The 22,675-nt window shown below is 47.0% G+C and overlaps 1 protein-coding gene across 1 annotated transcript in view; it reads right to left on the reverse strand.

Moving 5' to 3' along the window:
* The window catches only part of LOC135517966 (pappalysin-1-like), a 127,938-nt gene that overhangs the window by 61,346 nt on the left and 43,917 nt on the right, over positions 1–22,675 (reverse strand). The window contains exons 8-10 of the mRNA XM_064942710.1: positions 18,652–18,780; positions 18,363–18,454; positions 14,720–14,916 (exon numbers count right to left, since the gene is read on the reverse strand). Coding sequence (XP_064798782.1) covers positions 14,720–14,916; positions 18,363–18,454; positions 18,652–18,780 — 418 coding nt within the window. The remainder of the gene's footprint in view (positions 1–14,719; positions 14,917–18,362; positions 18,455–18,651; positions 18,781–22,675) is intronic.

The following is a 22,675-nucleotide window of genomic DNA, read 5'->3' on the forward strand; positions in this document are numbered from 1 at the left end:
AGAGGCCCCTGACCATAACACCAACCTCTACAACCAGTCACACACAGCCAGGCTGAGAGAAGAGAGAGGCCCCAGACCATAACACCAACCTCTACAACCAGTCACACACAGCCAGGCTGAGAGAAGAGAGGGCCCCTGACCATAACACCAACCTCTACAACCAGTCACACACAGCCAGGCTGAGAGAAGAGAGAGGCCCCAGACCATAACACCAACCTCTACAACCAGTCACACACAGCCAGGCTGAGAGAAGAGAAAGGCCCCTGACCATATCACCAACCTCTACAACCAGTCACACACAGCCAGGCTGAGAGAAGAGAGAGGCCCCAGACCATAACACCAACCTCTACAACCAGTCACACACAGCCAGGCTGAGAGAAGAGAGAGGCCCCAGACCATAACACCAACCTCTACAACCAGTCACACACAGCCAGGCTGAGAGAAGAGAGAGGCCCCAGACCATAACACCAACCTCTACAACCAGTCACACACAGCCAGGCTGAGAGAAGAGAGAGGCCCCTGACCATAACACCAACCTCTACAACCAGTCACACACAGCCAGGCTGAGAGAAGAGAGAGGCCCCTGACCATAACACCAACATCTACAACCAGTCACACACAGCCAGGCTGAGAGAAGAGAGAGGCCCCTGACCATAACACTAACCTCTACAACCAGTCACACACAGCCAGGCTGAGAGAAGAGAGAGGCCCCAGACCATAACACCAACCTCTACAACCAGTCACACACAGCCAGGCTGAGAGAAGAGAGAGGCCCCAGACCATAACACCAACCTCTACAACCAGTCACACACAGCCAGGCTGAGAGAAGAGAGAGGCCCCAGACCATAACACCGAACCCAACGCTAACCTCAGCCTTAGGCGGAAACACACACACAGTCAAGATGGAAGAGAGAGGGCCCTAACCCCAACCCTAGGTCTATAGCTATAAACACACAGTCAGGCGAGCTGGAAGAGAGAAAGAGGGAGAGGCCCCAAGCGTAACCCCAAACCCAACAGTAACCTCAGCCACCCAAGAGCAGCCCACTCACAATATGTTAACTGGCTGCAGTGTGATCTCACAGTTCCTCTCTCTCTAACCTCATGGCCATCCTGCAGAGGAGAATACATGCAGCATCTCTGGGACTCAGTTCATGAGTTGAAATTAGCCCATGCTTGTATACACTTCTCTGCAAATATTTTCATTCATAAATATGAATGACATCTAATCCAGCCATAAACATGTGTGTTGCTTCTCAACAGAATGGTCCACATTCTGCTCCTGTGTGCTGCGTAGCTTATGAAGGATCCTATTCAGGGCGAGGGGTGACCCTGTTTGGCCTCTCAGGATTGGTCATGAAAAGTGCAGCTTTGGAACACGGCGTTTGTTGGAGCTTGTCCGCCCGAGCTGACTACCCCTGGTTTCCTCTACGTCCGGCTGCCCCTCCCTAAGTACACTGGATTCAACACACATTACGGCACATTTGGGAAGCGGATGTTTCTTATTTGGCTACGGCTCCCAAATGTGTTTATTTATTTCATCGAAACACATCCAGTAAACAGCTGCTTGGCTTCTTTTTCTTCTCTTTTTTCATTCATCCCCGCTTTGTTTTGTGAAAGTTAGCATAAATAAGAGCTCCATCAGGGCGGAAGAAGCGAGCATCTGTGAGACATTTGCGGGTCGAGTCCTGTGCGAGGTTCAAACCGCCATTATTTAGCGGAATGCTGGTAAGCGCCTGACGTGTGAGGTAATGTCCTGTCACCGAGGAGACACGGCTCCCCAACCCCACCCTTACCGCCAGGCACACCGTCCCATTGGCTACCGAGCTAATAACGGGGCTTATACGGACTACTGAGAGGAGGCCATGTTCTAGCCGCAGCCCAGCGAGTGAGCTGAGGGCAAAGTAATAGTGTGGTCTACCTACTCCCCTGATCTCATCTGTCAAGACCTAAGCAGTGGCTGGTGCTACGACCACAGAACCAGGGTGGGTGGGTGCACCAGTGCCAGGCCAACCAGCCGATCGCAGATGGATTCAGAATGGCGATGGATTCCTTGGGCATGGCCTTCTTTGTCAGGCTGCCACTGGCACATAAATGTCGCTCACTCAACACGTCCAACACTCGTCCCTGCGGCCAAAACCTACGTGTTAACAGCTTGAAATGTAAATGAGGGCTGCTGATACCTCCAGAACCCGACCTGATGGGGTTACCAGATGGTCCCCTTAATGATAATTGAAACAGGAGAACGTCGGAACGCCATTCAGGGCTTTTTTAATGTTACCACATGCTTATGTCACTGGCCGCAAGCCTGACGAGGAGTGTGGTTTGGAGTGGGTTTATAGTGTGAGGGAAACATGCCCTTCCTTGTAGTTCCTCACCGAGAGCACAGAGCTGTTAGCTACTGGATGGGCTTTGGTGTGTGTGTTGCTGCCTGCGCACACTGCACTTCTGGGACTCGGAACAAAACCACGGTGATTGTTTCCTTGTTTTTACTAGCCAGACACTTTTTTCCCCTCCTCCTCCTCCTCCTCCTCCTCCTCCTCCTCCTCTTCTCTCATGTTCTTCTCTCCTCCTCTTCTAGCCAACGATGAGTTACCTGAGGGACCACACCGTCTTAGTTGCCAGCGAGAAGAAATCTCTATCCATAGCTCCCTGCCCGTGCACATACATGGTCTAACGTGCTAAACACCTGGGCTCAGCATCATATGCTGGTGATTATTTGTGGCGTCAGTGGACTGCTACTATCCTTGTAGCCTGCCTGGGATCCATGATAAAACACAGGGGCTCTCTAGGGCTCTGGACCGGGGTTGCGTCAGAGATCGCTGGGCAGCATCCATCCCCTGAGAAATCACCTGGCTCACCATTAAATGGTTTACTGTAATATGCGTTGCTGGTTGCTAGCGCTAAGCCCAATTCACCAATTAACCCAGCTAAAATAAATATCCCATGGTGTTACTGTGTGAACATTGTGTTGTGCTGCACAAAGACAGGAGTGGTACAGTGAATCCTCTGGGGACCACGACTATAATCTGACATGAAGCATGGCCGACTTACTGTCGCTGCTGCTGAACAGGCTGTGCGGACGGTATGTGATGTGTGTGTGGTGTGTGTGTGTGTGTGTGTGTGTGAACGTGCGTGCATGTGTTCCATGGGAAAGCAAAAACATTGGTTCATGTACGTAAACTTCCCAAAGCAGACCCTCAAACACTGGTCTTCTATATGCATCTATACATGGCGAACCCTAACATCGTACCACTTCCTCAATGGGAAAGATGAAGCCAGCACGACAGATGAATTGGCCAAGAAACACATTTCAAATGTGCAAGGAGGCAGATTGGTATCATCATTAACACTTATCAACCCTCAAATTGTTTTAATGCTTAAGTTAATTACATCTCTTGTGTCTGTATGGTATTTTAATTAAATAAAAAAGCAGAGTTGTGATGACTTTGAATCTGTTTCAAATAATTAAATAAGGGCTGTCCTTGGGGTGTGAAACTGGGGTTTTGCCAATTTATGCATTAGTGTCCATTATTTGTTCTGAAATGTTAATTCTAAACCATGGCATTTTCCACAAAATGCACATCTGAAGCGTTGCTCCTCTCTGTGTTACTGGGTGTAGACATTATTCGCTAGGATCAAATTGACAGCAGACATAATCCATTAACAAACTGTCTGAGGTCTTTAGTGAAGGGAATAGAGCTGGTGACGAAAGCAAAGCACACAGTACAAAGAAACACTGTCTGCCCTCTTCTTCTCCTCTCTGTCCACCTCGCTCTCTCCCTTTCCTACTCTCTCTCTCTCTGTCCGCCTCGCTCTCTCCCTTTCCTACTCTCTCTTTCTCTCTGTCCACCTCGCTCTCTCCCTTTCCTACTCGCTCTTTCTCTCTGTCCACCTCGCTCTCTCCCTTTCCTACTCTCTCTTTCTCTCTGTCCGCCTCGCTCTCTCCCTTTCCTACTCTCTCTCTCTTTCTCTCTGTCCGCCTCCCTCTCTCCCTTTCCTACTCTCTCTTTCTCTCTGTCCACCTCGCTCTCTCCCTTTCCTACTCTCTCTTTCTCTCTGTCCGCCTCGCTCTCTCCCTTTCCTACTCTCTCTCTCTTTCTCTCTGTCCGCCTCGCTCGCTCTCTCCTTTCCTACTCTCTCTTTCTCTCTGTCCACCTCGATCTCTCCCTTTCCTACTCTCTCTTTCTCTCTGTCCACCTCGCTCTCTCCCTTTCCTACTCTCTCTTTCTCTCTGTCCTCCTCGCTCTCTCCCTTTCCTACTCTCTCTTTCTCTGTGTCCGCCTCGCTCTCTCCCCTTTCCTACTCTCTCTTTCTCTCTGTCCACCTCGCTCTCTCCCTTTCCTACTCTCTCTCTCTCTTTCTCTCTGTCCACCTCGCTCTCTCCCTTTCCTACTCTCTCTTTCTCTCTGTCCACCTCGCTCTCTCCCTTTCCTACTCTCTCTCTCTTTCTCTCTGTCCGCCTCGCTCTCTCCCTTTCCTACTCTCTCTTTCTCTCTGTCCGCCTCGCTCTCTCCCTTTCCTACTCTCTCTTTCTCTCTGTCCACCTCGCTCTCTCCCTTTCCTACTCTCTCTTTCTCTCTGTCCACCTCGCTCTCTCCCTTTCCTACTCTCTCTCTCTTCTCTGTCCGCTCTGTCCGCCTCGCTCTCTCCCTTTCCTACTCTCTCTTTCTCTCTGTCCACCTCGCTCTCTCCCTTTCCTACTCTCTCTCTCTTTCTCTCTGTCCGCCTCGCTCTCTCCCTTTCCTACTCTCTCTTTCTCTCTGTCCACCTCGCTCTTTCTCTTTCCTTCCTCTCTCTCTCTCTTTCTCTCTGTCCGCCTCGCTCTCTCCCTTTCCTACTCTCTCTCTCTTTCTCTCTGTTTGCCTAGCTCTCTCCCTTTCCTACTCTCTCTCTCTTTCTCTCTGTCCACCTCGCTCTCTCCCTTTCCTACTCTCTCTTTCTCTCTGTCCACCTCGCTCTCTCCCTTTCCTACTCTCTCTCTCTTTCTCTCTGTCTGCCTCGCTCTCTCCCTTTCCTACTCTCTCTTTCTCTGTGTCCGCCTCGCTCTCTCCCTTTCCTACTCTCTCTCTCTTTCTCTCTGTCCACCTCGCTCTCTCCCTTTCCTACTCTCTCTTTCTCTCTGTCTACCTCGCTCTCTCCCTTTCCTACTCTCTCTTTCTCTCTGTCCACCTCGCTCTCTCCCTTTTCTACTCTCTCTTTCTCTCTGTCCACCTCGCTCTCTCCCTTTCCTACTCTCTCTTTCTCTCTGTCCGCCTCGCTCTCTCCCTTTCCTACTCTCTCTCTCTTTCTCTCTGTCCGCCTCGCTCTCTCCCTTTCCTACTCTCTCTTTCTCTCTGTCCACCTCGATCTCTCCCTTTCCTACTCTCTCTTTCTCTCTGTCCACCTCGCTCTCTCCCTTTCCTACTCTCTCTTTCTCTCTGTCCACCTCGCTCTCTCCCTTTCCTACTCTCTCTTTCTCTGTGTCCGCCTCGCTCTCTCCCTTTCCTACTCTCTCTTTCTCTCTGTCCACCTCGCTCTCTCCCTTTCCTACTCTCTCTCTCTCTTTCTCTCTGTCCACCTCGCTCTCTCCCTTTCCTACTCTCTCTTTCTCTCTGTCCACCTCGCTCTCTCCCTTTCCTACTCTCTCTCTCTTTCTCTCTGTCCGCCTCGCTCTCTCCCTTTCCTACTCTCTCTTTCTCTCTGTCCGCCTCGCTCTCTCCCTTTCCTACTCTCTCTTTCTCTCTGTCCACCTCGCTCTCTCCCTTTCCTACTCTCTCTTTCTCTCTGTCCACCTCGCTCTCTCCCTTTCCTACTCTCTCTCTCTTTCTCTCTGTCCGCCTCGCTCTCTCCCTTTCCTACTCTCTCTTTCTCTCTGTCCACCTCGCTCTCTCCCTTTCCTACTCTCTCTCTCTTTCTCTCTGTCCGCCTCGCTCTCTCCCTTTCCTACTCTCTCTTTCTCTCTGTCCACCTCGCTCTTTCTCTTTCCTACTCTCTCTCTCTTTCTCTCTGTCCGCCTCGCTCTCTCCCTTTCCTACTCTCTCTCTCTTTCTCTCTGTTCGCCTAGCTCTCTCCCTTTCCTACTCTCTCTCTCTTTCTCTCTGTCCACCTCGCTCTCTCCCTTTCCTACTCTCTCTTTCTCTCTGTCCACCTCGCTCTCTCCCTTTCCTACTCTCTCTCTCTTTCTCTCTGTCTGCCTCGCTCTCTCCCTTTCCTACTCTCTCTTTCTCTGTGTCCGCCTCGCTCTCTCCCTTTCCTACTCTCTCTCTCTTTCTCTCTGTCCACCTCGCTCTCTCCCTTTCCTACTCTCTCTTTCTCTCTGTCTACCTCGCTCTCTCCCTTTCCTACTCTCTCTTTCTCTCTGTCCACCTCGCTCTCTCCCTTTTCTACTCTCTCTTTCTCTCTGTCCACCTCGCTCTCTCCCTTTCCTACTCTCTCTTTCTCTCTGTTCGCTCGCTCTCTCCCTTTCCTACTCTTTCTTTCTCTCTGTCCACCTCGCTCTCTCCCTTTCCTACTTTCTCTTTCTCTCTGTCCACTTCGCTCTCTCCCTTTCCTACTCTCTCTTTCTCTCTGTCCACCTCGCTCTCTCCCTTTCCTACTCTCTCTTTCTCTCTGTCCACCTCGCTCTCTCCCTTTCCTACTCTCTCTTTCTCTCTGTCCGCCTCGCTCTCTCCCTTTACTACTCTCTCTTTCTCTCTGTCCACCTCGCTCTCTCCCTTTCCTACTCTCTCTCTCTTTCTCTCTGTCCGCCTCGCTCTCTCCCTTTCCTACTCTCTCTTTCTCTCTGTCCACCTCGCTCTCTCCCTTTCCTACTCTCTCTCTCTTTCTCTCTGTTCGCCTCGCTCTCTCCCTTTCCTACTCTCTCTTTCTCTCTGTCCACCTTGCTCTCTCCCTTTCCTACTCTCTCTTTGTGTCCACCTCGCTCTCTCCCTTTCCTACTCTCTCTTTCTCTGTGTCCACCTCGCTCTCTCCCTTTCCTACTCTCTTTCTCTCTGTCCGCCTCGCTTTCTCCCTTTCCTACTCTCTTTCTCTCTGTCCACCTCGCTCTCTCCCTTTCCTACTCTCTCTTTCTCTCTGTCCACCTCGCTCTCTCCCTTTCCTACTCTCTCTTTCTCTCTGTCTACCTCGCTCTCTCCCTTTCCTACTCTCTCTTTCTCTCTGTCCACCTCGCTCTCTCCCTTTCCTACTCTCTCTTTCTCTCTGTCCACCTCGCTCTCTCCCTTTCCTACTCTCTCTTTCTCTCTGTCCACCTCGCTCTCTCCCTTTCCTACTCTCTCTTTCTCTCTGTCCACCTCGCTCTCTCAATTCCTACTCTCTCTTTCTCTCTGACCACCTCGCTCTCTCCCTTTCCTACTCTCTCTTTCTCTCTGTCCACCTCGCTCTCTCCCTTTCCTACTCTCTCTTTCTCTCTGTCCACCTCGCTCTCTCCCTTTCCTACTCTCTCTCTCTTTCTCTCTGTCCACCTCGCTCTCTCCCTTTCCTACTCTCTCTTTCTCTCTGTCCACCTCGCTCTCTCCCTTTCCTACTCTCTCTTTCTCTCTGTCCACCTCGCTCTCTCCCTTTCCTACTCTCTCTCTTTATTTCTCTCTGTCTGTCTCTCTCTCTCCCTTTCCTACTCTCTCTTTCTCTCTGTATGTTTCCTACTCTCTCTTTCTCTTTGTCCGTCTCTCTCTCTCCCTTTCCTACTCTCTCTTTCTCTCTGTCCGTCTCTCTCTGTCCCTTTCCTACTCTCTCTTTCTCTCTGTCTGTCTCTCTAACTCTCTTTCCTACTCTCTCTTTTGCTCTGTCCATCTCTCTCTCTTTCCTACTCTCTTTCTCTCTGTATGTTTCCTACTCTCTCTCTCTTTCTCTCTGTCCATCTCTCTCTCTCTCTCTCTCTCTCTGTCCATCTCTCTCTCTCCCTTTCCTACTCTCTCTTTCTCTCTGTATCTTTCCTACTCTCTCTTTCTCTCTGTCTGTCTGTCTCTCTCCCTTTCCTACTCTATCTTTCTCTCTGTATCTTTCCTTCTCTCTCTTTCTCTCTGTATGTTTCCTACTCTCTCTCTTTCTCTTTGTCCGTCTCTCTCTCCCTTTCCTACTCTCTCTTTCTCTCTGTCCGTCTCTCTCTCTCCCTTTCCTACTCTCTCTTTCTCTCTGTCTGTCTCTCTCTCTCCGTTTCCTACTCTCTCTTTCTCTCTGTATCTTTCCTACTCTCTCTTTCTCTCTATCTTTCCTACTCTCTCTTTCTCTCTGTATCTTTCCTACTCTCTCTCTTTCTCTCTGTCCGTCTCTCTCTCTCCCTTTCCTACTCTCTCTTTCTCTCTGTATGTTTCCTACTCTCTCTCTCTCTCTCTCTGTCTGTCTGTCTCTCTCCCTTTCCTACTCTTTCTTTTGCTCTGTCCATCTCTCTCTCTCTTTCTCTCTGTATCTTTCCTACTCTCTCTCTCTCTCCCTTTCCTACTCTCTCTTTTGCTCTGTCCATCTCTCTCTCTTTCCTACTCTCTTTCTCTCTGTATGTTTCCTACTCTCTCTTTCTCTCTGTCTGTCTCTCTCTCCCTTTCCTACTCTCTCTTTCTCTCTGTATCTTTCCTACTCTCTCTTTCTCTCTGTATCTTTCCTACTCTCTCTTCCTCTATGTCCGTCTCTCTCCCTTTCTTTCCTACTCTCTCTTTCTCTCTGTATCTTTCCTACTCTATTTCTCTCTGTCTCTCACATCCTATTTCTGTGCCTCATTCTTTTTCCTATTCTCTCTCACACTCTCTCTATCGCCTTCTGTCTTCGTCTGTCTGTCCCTCCATCCCATGTGCTCTTTACACATTCTCAGAGTGCAAGACATCTCAATGGAGCGCCACCTCCACATTCATTCTGGATGGAGTAAGTTACCCTCCTGCACAACCGGTACACTGTGCAACCGACATGATAAAACTGACGGCGAGAAGAAAAAAACTAGGAAAGAAAATCAAACAGAGCGTGGGCCCTGCCCTCCGACAGGGCGAGGGGCAATAAAAGTCAACAGGCGAGCCCGGTAGCCACGCTCAGTGGCCCTCTGATAGATGCGTGTCACTCTGAATCGCTGATTTCTTTTTGAAAGAAGAAAGACTGCAGGCTACTCAGCTCTCAGCTGTTACACACAGTGGCAGTGTGTATATTTTGTTTCCTAAGTACAAGACTTTGCATGCTGCGTTATATCATTTCTCAGCCTGGTTCTGGCACTGACGGCCCGACTGTCAGACAGTGCATGTGTCTTCAGGGGAATGATGTGTTTCTTCTGTACTTGTGTATGGCCTGGTTCTGGAAGGTTGTTGCTCACCCAAATGGAGGGAAGAAGGAAGCTGCCAGAAGTTTGCTCAGTGTTGCAGATGTGTGGATGAGAATGATCCACCATCGACTTGCTTGGCAAAAGTTTGCCCTGAACTTCCTATAAGAAGTTAATTTACTGTATCTAACCAGGTGCAGACATATGTTGGCCTGTGTGCGTCTGGCCTGCCTGTAGATACACCCTCCGGTAACCCCAGTCAGATTCCATGAATAACCAGTAAAAATCATCCCAAGTGCCTTCGTCCTCCATTCGTTTGGTTGTTCCTTTCGTGCATCCTGACAGATTCCTATCACTAGCTCTCCCCCTCTGGTCCCCGCACACCCTGCCTCCCTGTCCCTTTGCAATGTTGAAACCCCACCTGGCCCGACACTGCCCCGACCACGGTGGGGGACACAACAAGCGTGGTAGAAAACAACAAGAGTGTTTGGAGCCAGGAGCCTTCCACCATCACCCACACTACCTGTGGCTGGGGCTGCTGGCTGGTGGGCGGCCCTTGTTTACCACTGAAGATCCAGATCAGAAGCTCCCATGGTTCCATGGCCCAAACTCGTTTCCATGACCTCACAGCTCTGAGCCATGACATGTGAAGTTCAGCCTCAAAGCGTAAATAGAATGTTTATGGTACAGTGGGAAACTGTAGGTTTCTGGTAAACCTGTTATGTCCAAGTGAAATCTGCACTAAACAGTAAACATGGAAAAGTCATGAAAGAAAACAATAAAGTCTATGTATCAGCAACATCGCTGGAAAAGTAAGTGTTACACCCGTATGTAACTATCAAGTTACAGCTCGTAACATTGCCACAAATATGTGTATAGTTGTATAGTTAAGTATGTATGTATAGTTAAGGGCGAACAACATTGCTTCGGTACAGTGCAGTAGCAACCTTCAACGGGAAGCAGAACTGGATAGTGCCCCAATCAGCCATGCATGGAGGGAAAACTGTAACGAGCAAACTTGAGTCTGTGGAAGTTGCTTATGGTACCAATAAACCCTAGGTGCTCTGGTTACAGTAGACAGGAAATCAGAACGTGTCATCTCCTGTGCCCACCTTTGGGGGAGAGAGAATGGAAGGCAGGGGATATTGTGTGTGGGGCGTGCAGTCCATACAAAGAGGTAGCTGAGTACTGTAATTTTGTGAGACAGCTTTATTGTCATCTTGACTGGGGGAGATATTATCTCTGAGCGCACAGGCCAGGATCAAATAGAGTGTGTGCGTGCCACGTCTGGATGAAGGATCTCCCTAAAGGTGCGGCAGGTGCTGGGCACGGGGAGTCCGAGGGAAGTCAGACAGGTTGAGGAAGCATGTGCTGAAATGTAGCCATTACTCTAACGATCAACAGTAAAGGCATGTGAGATGAACCCAACTAAACCCAGCGTTTTTCATCCGAGTGTTTTAAGACACTGAAACCACAAGGTCCTTAACTCAGGGTGAACACATGCTGCTACTGTAGCTGCCGCTGTGTTCCTGGATAGCGTCAGATGTTGTTGTATGGTGTATGCGTGTGTATGCGTACAGTGTGAGTGTGTGTGCATGTGATGGTGTGTGTGTAGCCTACGGTAGGTGGCCTTGCAGTTTGGCAGTGATACCATCTCAAGCTGACCCAGGGCACTGTGTTCTTCACAGTAGAAATCATTTCTGGAGAACGTGTGCTGTTCTGCTGGGTCTTCAGGGAAAATAGCTTCTTATGCAACTACATTGGTGGGAACACACTTTGTCTCCTCTCTCACACGCATCGAGCTGTGAGCTCGTGTAGATAGTATGAACATTGACGTCACAAAAGGAGCTCAACACTTGTATTGAGAGGCCACCTTTCTCTGTATTGAAAACACTGCGTAGACTCAATTACATTCTTTGTGCAAAAACAGTTCTGAAAACATGAATATATGCAGACACTTTTATCCAAAAGCGACTCAGTCATGCGTGCATACATTTTACATGTGGGTGGTCCCAGGAATTGATCCCACTACCCTGGCCTTACAAGGACCATGCTCTACCAACTGAGCTGCAAAGGACCACACTGAAGTGCTTCTAGTCCCAATAGTTTCAGTGGGATGTATGCCACTCTTTTTGAAGTCTGTAAGATGATTCCTGTCTATTTGAAATGTTGTTTTGGCTTTATAGTAAGATCTCTGTCAATCGGGCAGAAATTGTCACATACATACCTACAGTATAATATTATACAAATAATACAAAAATGTCCGTTACATACCAGTCCATTTTCCCTGTACTATGTCCAATCATATAACACATTAAAGTACCACAACAGCGGCACATTTCTTCTGAGTTACCCAAGATGCTGCACAATGATTTAAGTCAATAACCAAGTTTCCCTCAAAATGTCAACAATAGAATAGAAAATATTCTAGAGAAGGTGGGATGATATTGTATCGGTAAGCTTAATTATTTGAGAAATATCAGTGGAAACACTTAAGCAAAAATATTGATATAATAGCCATCATATCAAAGTAATACGATATGTTGCATGGTTCTCCTCATTGTGACTCAGGAAAGCATACAGTTTCTTAGGCTATAGATTAAATAAATGATGATGAACTTAACAAGGTGGTGAAAGTGCAAGCTTTTGAGCTTTTGGCACATTTGCTATTTATATTTTTACGCAAACATTTGTGTGACAAAACCATCAGTGAGTTGAAAATGCGATGGAACCCCATTAAACTTGTATTTTTTATTCAGTACATGGGAATTTAACTGCAAAAGTCATTTTCATGGGCACTACATCATCATGCACAGACTTTTATCAGCAACAAATCCATTTTATGTAAATACATTTCTGTAGGGAAAATGTACATATTTTGTTTATGCAGATTTTAGAATATTTGCATGAAAATCTGCCGCCAATTGGGTGGAAACCTAGCTAGTGAGTAATTGTTTTAGTCAAAGTATGATATATTTGGGCTTGAATTGGGAAATCCAAAGTGGGACATTCATGTAAATTGTGTCAATGTCGTGTTTTCTTATGATATACTGTGAAAATAATTTCCAGACTAAATTTCGCTTCAGGGCTGGATTTTATGACATTGTTTATTAATCAGAAACAGCTGCAAACTTCTTCCTCTTTGCGACTGAGCTGAGCCAAACAGCCGGGCGTCCACTTGGCCTCCTGAGCCATGGAGCAAATTCAAACGTATGTTTTTGCGCCTCCACTTTTGTACCAGAAAGTTATCATAATCCATTGCACAATTTGTCAATTTGCTATAATTGTTTTGCTAGTCTGTATTAATAAATATATATGATCATTTTAGAAATTGTAAAATTGCGTGATATGATTTCATTTTGGAACCCCTCTCCCCCCGTTGCCCCAAGATTAATGGTTTTTACCGTTCACTACTGTTTCACTACACACTCCACTGCTTTGATTGGTGCAGCTAGAAACCACAATGGTCTGTCCTATAATGACAAGGAAGCTGTAAAAGAACATTCAAGGACCTTGTTTATCTATTTTGTTGTGCTGTTGTCACATTTGTATTGATGTTTTGTGTGTGATGTGCTCAGGGTGTTGTCATTTGCGGTGTGCATCTTGAGCAAAGTCATTGTAGACTATAATTTCTTCCCCTATGAGAACGATGAGAACGGGCTGATTTGGCTTTTCTGTACTGCAGCCAAAGCCTGCCAGCAGCCTACCTACCAAAGGTTGCACGGTCCGTGTCCAATACAATGTAGAAAAACGCATGTCAACCTTTCAACAGTTATCCATATTACCGGAGATTCATCTTAATACTATTTCTTCAGCTGCTTCACAGTAACAATTTATGGAAAAATGCCACAACTATATTGGTGAAGTCAAAGATACTAGTTTCTGTTGGAAATGTTTTCCCTTAAATGATTATGACAAACCCAGCTCCAGCCATAGCCAGCCATATCCCTAGCAAGCTGGCTAATCTTTTGAATATGGTGTAGTACAAATAAATAAGACAGTAACAACAGATAACATTAGCTAGCTAGATAAGTTTAGCAAGATAGCTAGCTAGCGAGATAAGGTTAGCATGCTAGCTAGCTACACTGAAAGCTTGTCAGTGCCCTATTCGAAGGGAGAAATCACCACAATGTTCCTTCCCACCCCCAATTCATTAATATGTATAAGTAACCTGCGTCATTATTCTGAGGTGGAACCTGATCAAAGCTTTTCCGCTCTAGAACATGAGTTACGTTGCCCTTTTGTGGGGTCCTTTAATAAGCCTGCCTCCAATTAAATAACACTTTGTTAATCATTATATCCAATCTAATAACATTGTGGTAACGGCCTGTAGAGCAGAGAGAGGTTCAATAGGACAGAACCTAATGCAGTTGTTCTCCGTGTAGTGTGTTTTTGGCACTCAGTGATTCCCTGTGTCCCAAGACAGCAACAGATCAATGGCCCCAGAGTCTCTGAGTGGAATCAATGATATCTTCTCCTGTCCTCCATAAGCATTACATTAATGAAAGCTATAAACTTCACCTCAGACAACAGACAGCTCTCTCTTTACAACACCCCGGAGCCAAAAATGAATCAGATAACGTTTTCAAGAGCTTTTCGGGCTCTGTTTCCTCCCCCCAAAAAAGAAAAGCTGGAGACTTCTGAGATGAGAAAGCGCAATAAACTTCCCAAACAAAATGCTGACATCATGGGGGCCTGTCAAGGTGAAGTGTAGACATTCGTTGTCTTCGTGACCTTACAAGCCCCTGAACATAGACTCAGCTCACAGTAACAGATACAGACATTCATAAGTAGCTAAATAATACCAAAAATATTCAACAAGGTAATGTGAGGTGGCATGTACACATTACATTGGCTACCATTATCTGTCTGTCATAAACACTTATGGAAAACCATGTCATTGTTAAAACCACTTGGTGCTGAAAAATGGAGGATTACCTGGACAAGTACCAATAACAAACACCAAAGTTTGCTGCAAAGGGTTTCAAATGTTTTCTGTTGAGTGCCCTATTGAACACTACCCATAATGTGGTGTGGCGTAGATTAAGGATGTACATTAAGGAAGTACCTGGGCCTCCCAAGTGGCGCAGTAGTTTAAGTCACTGCATTGCATTGCTAGCTGTGCCACTAGAGATCTTGGTTTCAAGTCCAGGCTCTGTTGCAGCCGGCCGCAACTGGGAGACCCATGGGGCGGTGCATAATTGACCCAGCGTTGTCCGGGTTAGGGGAGTGCTTGGTTGGCAGGGATGCCCTTGTCCCATCTCACACTAGTGACTCCTTTGGCAGGCAGCGTGCAGTGCCTGACATGGTTGCCAGGTGCACAATGTTTCCTCCAACACATTGGTGCGGCTAGCTTCCGGGATAGGTGAGCAGTGTGGCTTGGCTCGGTTGTGTTTCAGAGGACGCACGCCTCTCCCAAGTCCGTACGGGATGGGACAAGACTGTAACTACCAACTAGATACCATGAAAAAGGGGTAAAGATTTGTTTAAATAATTTTAAGGAAGTACCTTAGTGACAGCAGGATAGCCGGCGGCCACCTCGCCAGGGCAGTAGAGACTCTCCTGGTGGGACACGTGCACGGCTGTGGCCCACTGGTCCAAGAAGCCACTGGGGGTATACAGGCCACAGTCCCTCACGCTGGTCTCCCGCTCAAAGTCCTCACACACTCCGTCACCGTCGTAGAAGTAACACATACTGGGCTCCTCTGGAGGGAGGGAGAGAAGAGAGAAGAGTGAAGAGATTCAATCTTAATGTTCGCTCTTAAACCATTTGGATTGTGTGGAGGTTAATGTGTGTATGTGAATGAACTTGAAAACGGTTTCAAAACTGTTAGTGTTGATGTCAATGAACTTGTTGAACTGGGCCCAGATTACGCAATATATATATCATAGCTTATCCATTGCACTTTAGCTATCAACTGCTTTTGCTAATAGTTGATATTGTCTTAGTTTATTGTCTTGTCTTGTGTTGGATGTTGAGGCCACACTCACTACTGTACCACACCTCAACGATTATTCCGGCTTTATTCATGAGGTCCGAAAACTATTTGGTAGAGAGCTTTCAACATGGGGATAGAGGAAGCTAGAGATGCTATCTGTTTGGGATTTTAAAAAAAGCTTTTATTTGTTTAAACAAGCCCTTTTAGCATGGTCGCTATTTTACACTCTATACATTTTTCAGAACTTTCGATCTATTTGTGGTTTTAAAACTCTTTTGATAGGCCAGCTGTGTCACAAGGAAGAACCCCACGTTACAAAGTTGAGAAACAGGTACATTTATCACACATTTAATGTTTGACCGTGTAGTCCTCTGTTGCTTAGTTAGTGGAGCATGGTGTTTACACTGCCAGGGTTGTGGGTTCGATTCCCAGGGCCACCCATACGTAAATGTATGCATGGATGACTTGAAGTTGCTTTGAATAAAAGCGTCTGCTAAATGGAATGTATATATATATTTGTTAGAGTGTGTGCTTTGAGGACTGGTAAGTGGACGAGTCCATTATCGAAGGGATCTTTTTCCTCAAGCACACAAGGCATCTTGGGTAACACAGAGACAGTTCTCTCGGATACTGACCAACAGTAAGTGGCAAACACATCCCACAAGATGCAACTCCATTGCTGCACACCATAACATCAGTTTCTCTCTAAGAGTAAAATGTATCAACAGTGGGAGTATTTTAAAATCCATCTCTCTCCCCTCCTTCTCTTCTCACCTCCTCCCCCTCCCCTCTCACAGAGTGTAAACATGTCTGCCCTCTCTGCCCTCTCAGCAGTTCCAGCTTTCCCTTGCTTGTCTCCCATCATTGTTTTCGTTTCAGTTGACAGAAATGGGATGTCTGCATAAATAAAGTAACACTCAAGGGGTGCCCTCTCCTGCAGGGGAAGGCTGGGAAAGAGTAGGGCCTCCAGGAGCGTAACACTATCTGATGAACTTGACAGATTAGGATCGTTTCTGTTTTATTTAGAGAGAGAGGAGGGGGCGAGAGAGAGAGTTGAGAGAGCTAGACCAGGCAGGAGGATACACCAGTATGGCTTTTCCAGACATCCCACCCGGAGTTGGGGCTGGAGCTGGGGCTGGAGCTGGGGCTGGAGTTGGGGCTGTAGCTGGGGCTGGAGTTGGGGCTGGAGCTGAGGCTGAGGCTGTAGCTGGGGCTGGAGTTGGGGCTGGAGCTGGAGTTGGGGCTGGAGCTGGGGCTGGAGTTGGAGTTGGGGCTGGGGCTGGAGCTGGGGCTGGAGTTGGAGTTGGGGCTGGGGCTGGAGCTGGGGCTGGGGATGGGGCTGGAGCTGGGGCTGGAGTTGGGGCTGGAGTTGGGGCTGGAGTTGGGGCTGGAGTTGGGGCTGGAGTTGGAGCTGGGGCTGGGGCTGGAGCTGGGCCTGGAGTTGGGGCTGGAGCTGGAGCTGGGGCTGGAGCTGGGGATGGGGCTGGAGCTGGGGATGGGGCTGGAGCTGGGGCTGGGGCTGCAGGAGGCTGGGTTGTGCGTGTGCTCTCAGTGTCGGGGTTCCAGTTAAGGGGAAGGCGGCATTCTGTGCCAAGTTGGCTGGGTCTCCTCGAAATTCCAGCCCTCCCCAGCTCTGCTCCGCTTAGTGCTGTACTCTGCTCTGACGATGTTGAAACGAGGGGCTGCAGAGGGGGCATATAGAATGCACTCCTGCCACTCCAAACGGATGGAAAGTGAGAGGCAGAGAGAGAAAAGGTGTGAGAGGAAGAGAGAGAAAGAAACTGAGAGTGAAAAAGAGAGAGAGAGAGAGAGAAAGAGAAGGAGAGACTGAGAGACTGAGAGAAGAGGTGATTGAGTTCAGGAGGGAAACAATGATAAAATTGATGAACCAGAAGAGAGAGGAGAAGAAAGCAAGGGTTACAGAGGAAAACAAGGAGGTAGAAGGAGGCTGAATAACGTTGGGAATAGATAGATAAAGAGGGGGAGGCCAGAGGGAACGAGAGCTGTTCTGTGAAGCTGTACGATGACTCTATTCAACAAGGGAACCCAGTCAACTTCCCTCCTCAGCCTATACACATTTAATTTATTCCCTTATGGCAACAGTATGTGTACAGTATCTGTCCCTTCTCCCTAGCCTGAGAGCACGTCAGGCTGCACCATGCTCTGTGTTAGCCGCTCGTTCAACAGGCAGACCGACAGACAGAAGGTCCCTTCATTATAGTGTCCGATTTCCACACAAAAACTAGGAATATGTCAGGCAGTCACACACATATCCCAGAGTGCTGCGGCCAACGGGAAACGACGCTGCCGTGCCGGCCAGCAATCTCACGGGGGTTGTGAGATACACACACAAACGCTCATGCAAACATGTGCATGCATGCACATACAAACACATCACTCGACGAGGCGAGATCAGCTATGACTCAATGGGACTTTTTATTGTATGAAAAAACAGGAGAGGAAGAGAAAAATAATCACTCGAAGGAGGACAGGAAATCATCCATCTATTGACCAAACAGTGACTGGCGAGAACGCCAGAGGATCCAATCCACTGAATGAAGTTGTTAATTCTCTCTTCAAAGGACAATCCTTCCCAGACTCTCAGCGAGACATCAACATAACCATGATACACAATGGCATCTGCTCTTATGAGAAACGCATCAAGCCTTTTGGACAAGTCCCAGACACAGATGTGAAACTAGCGAATGCCTCACCGCTGTCACTCACAGAGCCAGCGTGTGACTAGCATGTTACTCACATCTCCCCACAACTCATATGCCTCTCAACCACACACACTGGAGCATCATCCTACCGATAAGAGGCACAGGAACTACCGTAACAGCTGGCCAATCAAAATAAACTTGCTAAGTTCAAGGGACCAATGAAATCGTCAAATTGGAATGGAAAGTAAAATGTATCTGTGTAGTTCCGCCCTCATAGAGATCTCAATGGGGATGGAAATTGTATTCTTCTGTGTCTTACCAATGAATCACCTTTTGAAGCATGCATAATGTGTCAGCTGTGGACATTATTCATTTTGAGTCACAGAACCAGCCACTGTGTTAAATAACGGTTATTCATATTCAGTTGGTTGTGTGTCCGTGACATTTAGAAAATATGTCACCATAAGTGACATACCGTATAACTAATATGTTAACTAGGGGCAAATAACTACAATGGTTAAAATGTTGATGGTGCTGAGGAGGACGTACCGACACAGTTGAAGAAGGGCTCCTTCTTACACTGGCTGGAGCAGCCGTCTCCATTCATGGAGTTCATATCATCACACTCCTCTCCCTGGGCCCTGAGAGAGAGAGAGAGAGAGAGAGAGAGAGAGAGAGAGAGAGAGAGAGAGAGAGAGATAGAGAGACAGACAGACAGACAGACAGACAGACAGACAGACAGACAGACAGACAGACAGACAGACAGACAGACAGACTGTTACTGGGAGAACAATCACACGCAAGCACGCAGACATGCAAACACACACACACACATTACCTCTGGATGCGTCCGTCTCCACAGTATGGTGCACCAAGCTGGTGGGTGAGGGGTGGGGAGGGTTCACTCTCACTGCGGGCTGAGATGGTTTGGACCTGGTAGGTGTACACACTGCTTGGTACCACGTCCCTAAAGACACACACAGATGAAAACTTTAGCTGCCCTGCCCCAGATAAAACGGAAACACATCCAAGCGCACACACACACACACACACACACACACACACACACACACACACACACACACACACACACACACACACACACACACACACACACACACACACACACACACACACACACACACACACACACACACACACACACACACACGTACAGGGGAGCAACCTTTAGCTGGCACCACATCTCTACAAACACACACAGAGAATAAGCCTTTAGCTGACACCACATCTCTACAAACACACACAGAGAATATGCCTTTAGCTCACACCACATCTCTACAAACACACACAGAGAATAAACCTTTAGCTGGCACCACATCTCTACAAACACACACAGAGAATAAGCCTTTAGATGGCACCATAACGATAAAAAACAAACACAGAGAATAAGCCTTTAGCTGACACCACATCTCTACAAACACACACAGAGAATAAGCCTTTAGCTGACACCACATCTCTACAAACAAACACAGAGAATAAGCCTTAAGCTGACACCACATCTCTACAAACACACACAGAGAATAAACCTTTAGCTGGCACCACATCGATAACAAACACACACAGAGAATAAACCTAAAACTGACACCACATCTCTACAAACACACACAGAGAATAAGCCTTTAGCTGACACCACATCTCTACAAACACACACAGAGAATAAGCCTTAAGCTGACACCACATCTCTACAAACACACACAGAGAATAAACCTTTAGCTGGCACCACATCGATAACAAACACACACAGAGAATAAACCTAAAACTGACACCACATCTCTACAAACACACACAGAGAATAAGCCTTTAGCTGACACCACATCTCTACAAACACACAGAGAATAAGCCTTTAGCTGGCACCACATCGATAACAAACACACACAGAGAATAAGCCTTTAGCTGACACCACATCGATAACAAACACACACAGAGAATAAGCCTTTAGCTGACACCACATCTCTACAAACACACATAGAGAATAAGCCTTAAGCTGACACCACATCTCTACAAACACACACAGAGAATAATCCTTAAGCTGACACCACATCTCTACAAACACACACAGAATAAGCCTTTAGCTGGCACCACATCTCTACAAACACACAAAGATAATAAGCCTTAAGCTGACACCACATCTCTACAAACACACACAAGAGAATAATCCTTAAGCTGACACCACATCTCTACAAACACACACAGAGAATAAGCCTTCAGCTGACACCACATCTCTACAAACACACACAGAATAAGCCTTTAGCTGGCACCACATCTCTACAAACACACAAAGATAATAAGCCTTTAGCTGACACCACATCTCTACAAACATACACAGAGAATAGACATTCAGCCCACTGACCTAGAGTAGTGATAGAGTGGCCAAGACTATTGGCCCTAGAAAAACCAAGAGCATTTAAGGATGAATCCTAACTTAAGATCTGTGTGTGGAACTTGATTTTCCATGCACGTCCCATTGACAAAATGTGTGTTTTACGCATCAGTTTGAGTTCAGTCCTATAAGAACAAATTCCAGTAACCTACAAAGAGAGGTCCATAAAGGCTCTGTACGATCAATGCACTGAGACTGCACTCGTGAAGGTGGTAAATGATATTTTCATGGCATCAGACCAAGGCTCTGCATCTGTCCTCGTGCTCCTAGACCTTAGGGCTGCTTTTGATACCATCGATCACAACATACTTTTGGAGAGATTGAAAACCCAAATTGGTCTACATGGACAAGTTCTGGCCTGGTTTAGATCTTATCTGTCGGAAAGATATCAGTTTGTCTCTGTGGATGGTTTGTCTTCTGACAAATCAACTGTACATTTCGGTGTTCCTCAAGGTTCAGTTTTAGGTCCACTATTGTTTTCACTATATATTTTATCTCTTGGTGATGTCATTCGGAAACATAATGTTAACTTTTATTGCTATGCTGACAATACACAGCTGTACATTTCGATGAAACATGGTGAAGCCCCAAATTTGCCCTCCGTGGAAGCCTGTGTTTCAGATATAAGGAAGTGGATGGCTGCAAACTTTCTACTTTTACACTCGGACAAAACAGAGATGCTTGTTCTAGGTCCCAAGAAACAAAGATATCTTCTGTTGGATCTGACAATTAATCTTGATGGTTGTACAGTCGTCTCAAATAAAACTGTGAAGGACCTCTGCGTTACTTTGGACCCTGATCTCTCTTTTGACGAACATATCAAGACTGTTTCAAGGACAGATTTTTTCCATCTTCATAACATTGCAAAAATCAGAAACTTTCTGCCCAATAATGATGTAGATAAATTCATCCATGCTTTTGTCACTTCTAGATTAGACTGCTGCAATGCTCTACTTTCTGGCTACACGGATAAAGCACTAAATACACTCCAGTTAGTACTAAACACAGCTGCTAGAATCTTGACTAGAACAAAACAATGTGATCATTTTACTCCAGTGATAGCCTCTCTATACTGGCTTCCTGTTAAGGCTAGGGCTGATTTCAAGGTTTTACTGCTAACCTACAAAGCATTACATGGGCTTGCTCCTACCTATCTTTCCAATTTGGTCCTGCCGTACATACCTATACGTACGCTACGGTCACAAGATGCAGGCCTCCTTACTGTCCTTAGGATTCGGTCTCGACCTTTAAGTCTTTATTGAAGACTCATCTCTTCAGTAGGTCCTATGATTGAGTGTAGTCTGGCCCAGGGGTGTGAAGGTGAACGGAGAAAATCAAATCAAATCAAATTGTATTTGTCACATACACATGGTTAGCAGATGTTAATGCGAGTGTAGCGAAATGCTTGTGCTTCTAGTTCCGACAATGCAGTAATAACCAACAAGTAATCTAACTAACAATTCCTAAACTACTGTCTTATACACAGTGTAAGGGGATAAAGAATATGTACATAAGGATATATGAATGAGTGATGGTACAGAGCAGCATAGGCAAGATACAGTAGATGGTATCGAGTACAGTATATACAGGGAGGCACTGGGGCGACGAACCGCCCTTGCTGTCTCTGCCTGGCCGGTTCCCCTCTCTCCACTGGGATTCTCTGCCTCTAACCCTATTATGGGGACTCAGTCACTGGCTTACTGGTGCTCTTCCATGCGTCACTTGAGTGGGTTGAGTCACTGATGTGATCTTTCTGGGCTATACTCGGCCTTGTCTCAGGGTAGTAGGTTGGTGGTTGAATATATCCCTCTCGTGGTGTGGGGGCTGTGCTTTGGCAAAGTGGGTGGGGTTATATCTTGCCTGTTTGACCCTGTCCGGGGGTATTGTCGGACAGGGCCACAGTGTCTCCCGACCGCTCCTGTCTCAGCCTCCAGTATTTATGCTGCAATAGTTTATGTGTTGGGGGGCTAGGGTCAGTCTGTTATATCTGGAATATTTATCCTGTCTCATCCGGTGTCCTGTGTGAATTTAAGTATGCTCCCACTAATTCTCTCTCTCTTTCTCACTCTCTTCTCTTGGAGGACCTGAGCCCTAGCACCATGCACCAGGACTACCTGGCCTGAAGACTCCTTGCTGTCCCCAGTCCACCTGGTCATGCTGCTGCTCCAGTTTCAACTGTTCTGCCTGCGGCTATGGAACCCTGACCTGTTCACTGGATGTGCTATCTTGTCCCGGACCTGCTGTTTTGGACTCTCTCTCTACTGTACCTGCTGTCTCTAACTCTGAATGATCGGCTATGAAAAGCCAACTGACATTTACTCCTGAGGTGCTGTCCTGTTGCACCCTCTAAAACCACTGTGATTATTATTATCTGACCCTGCTGGTCATCTATAAATGTTTGAACATCTTGGCCATGTTCTGTTATAATCTCCACCAGGCACAGTCAGAAGAGGACTGGCCA

The sequence above is a fragment of the Oncorhynchus masou genome, chromosome 28 (assembly GCF_036934945.1).
Source record: "Oncorhynchus masou masou isolate Uvic2021 chromosome 28, UVic_Omas_1.1, whole genome shotgun sequence".
Lineage (NCBI taxonomy): Eukaryota > Metazoa > Chordata > Actinopteri > Salmoniformes > Salmonidae > Oncorhynchus > Oncorhynchus masou.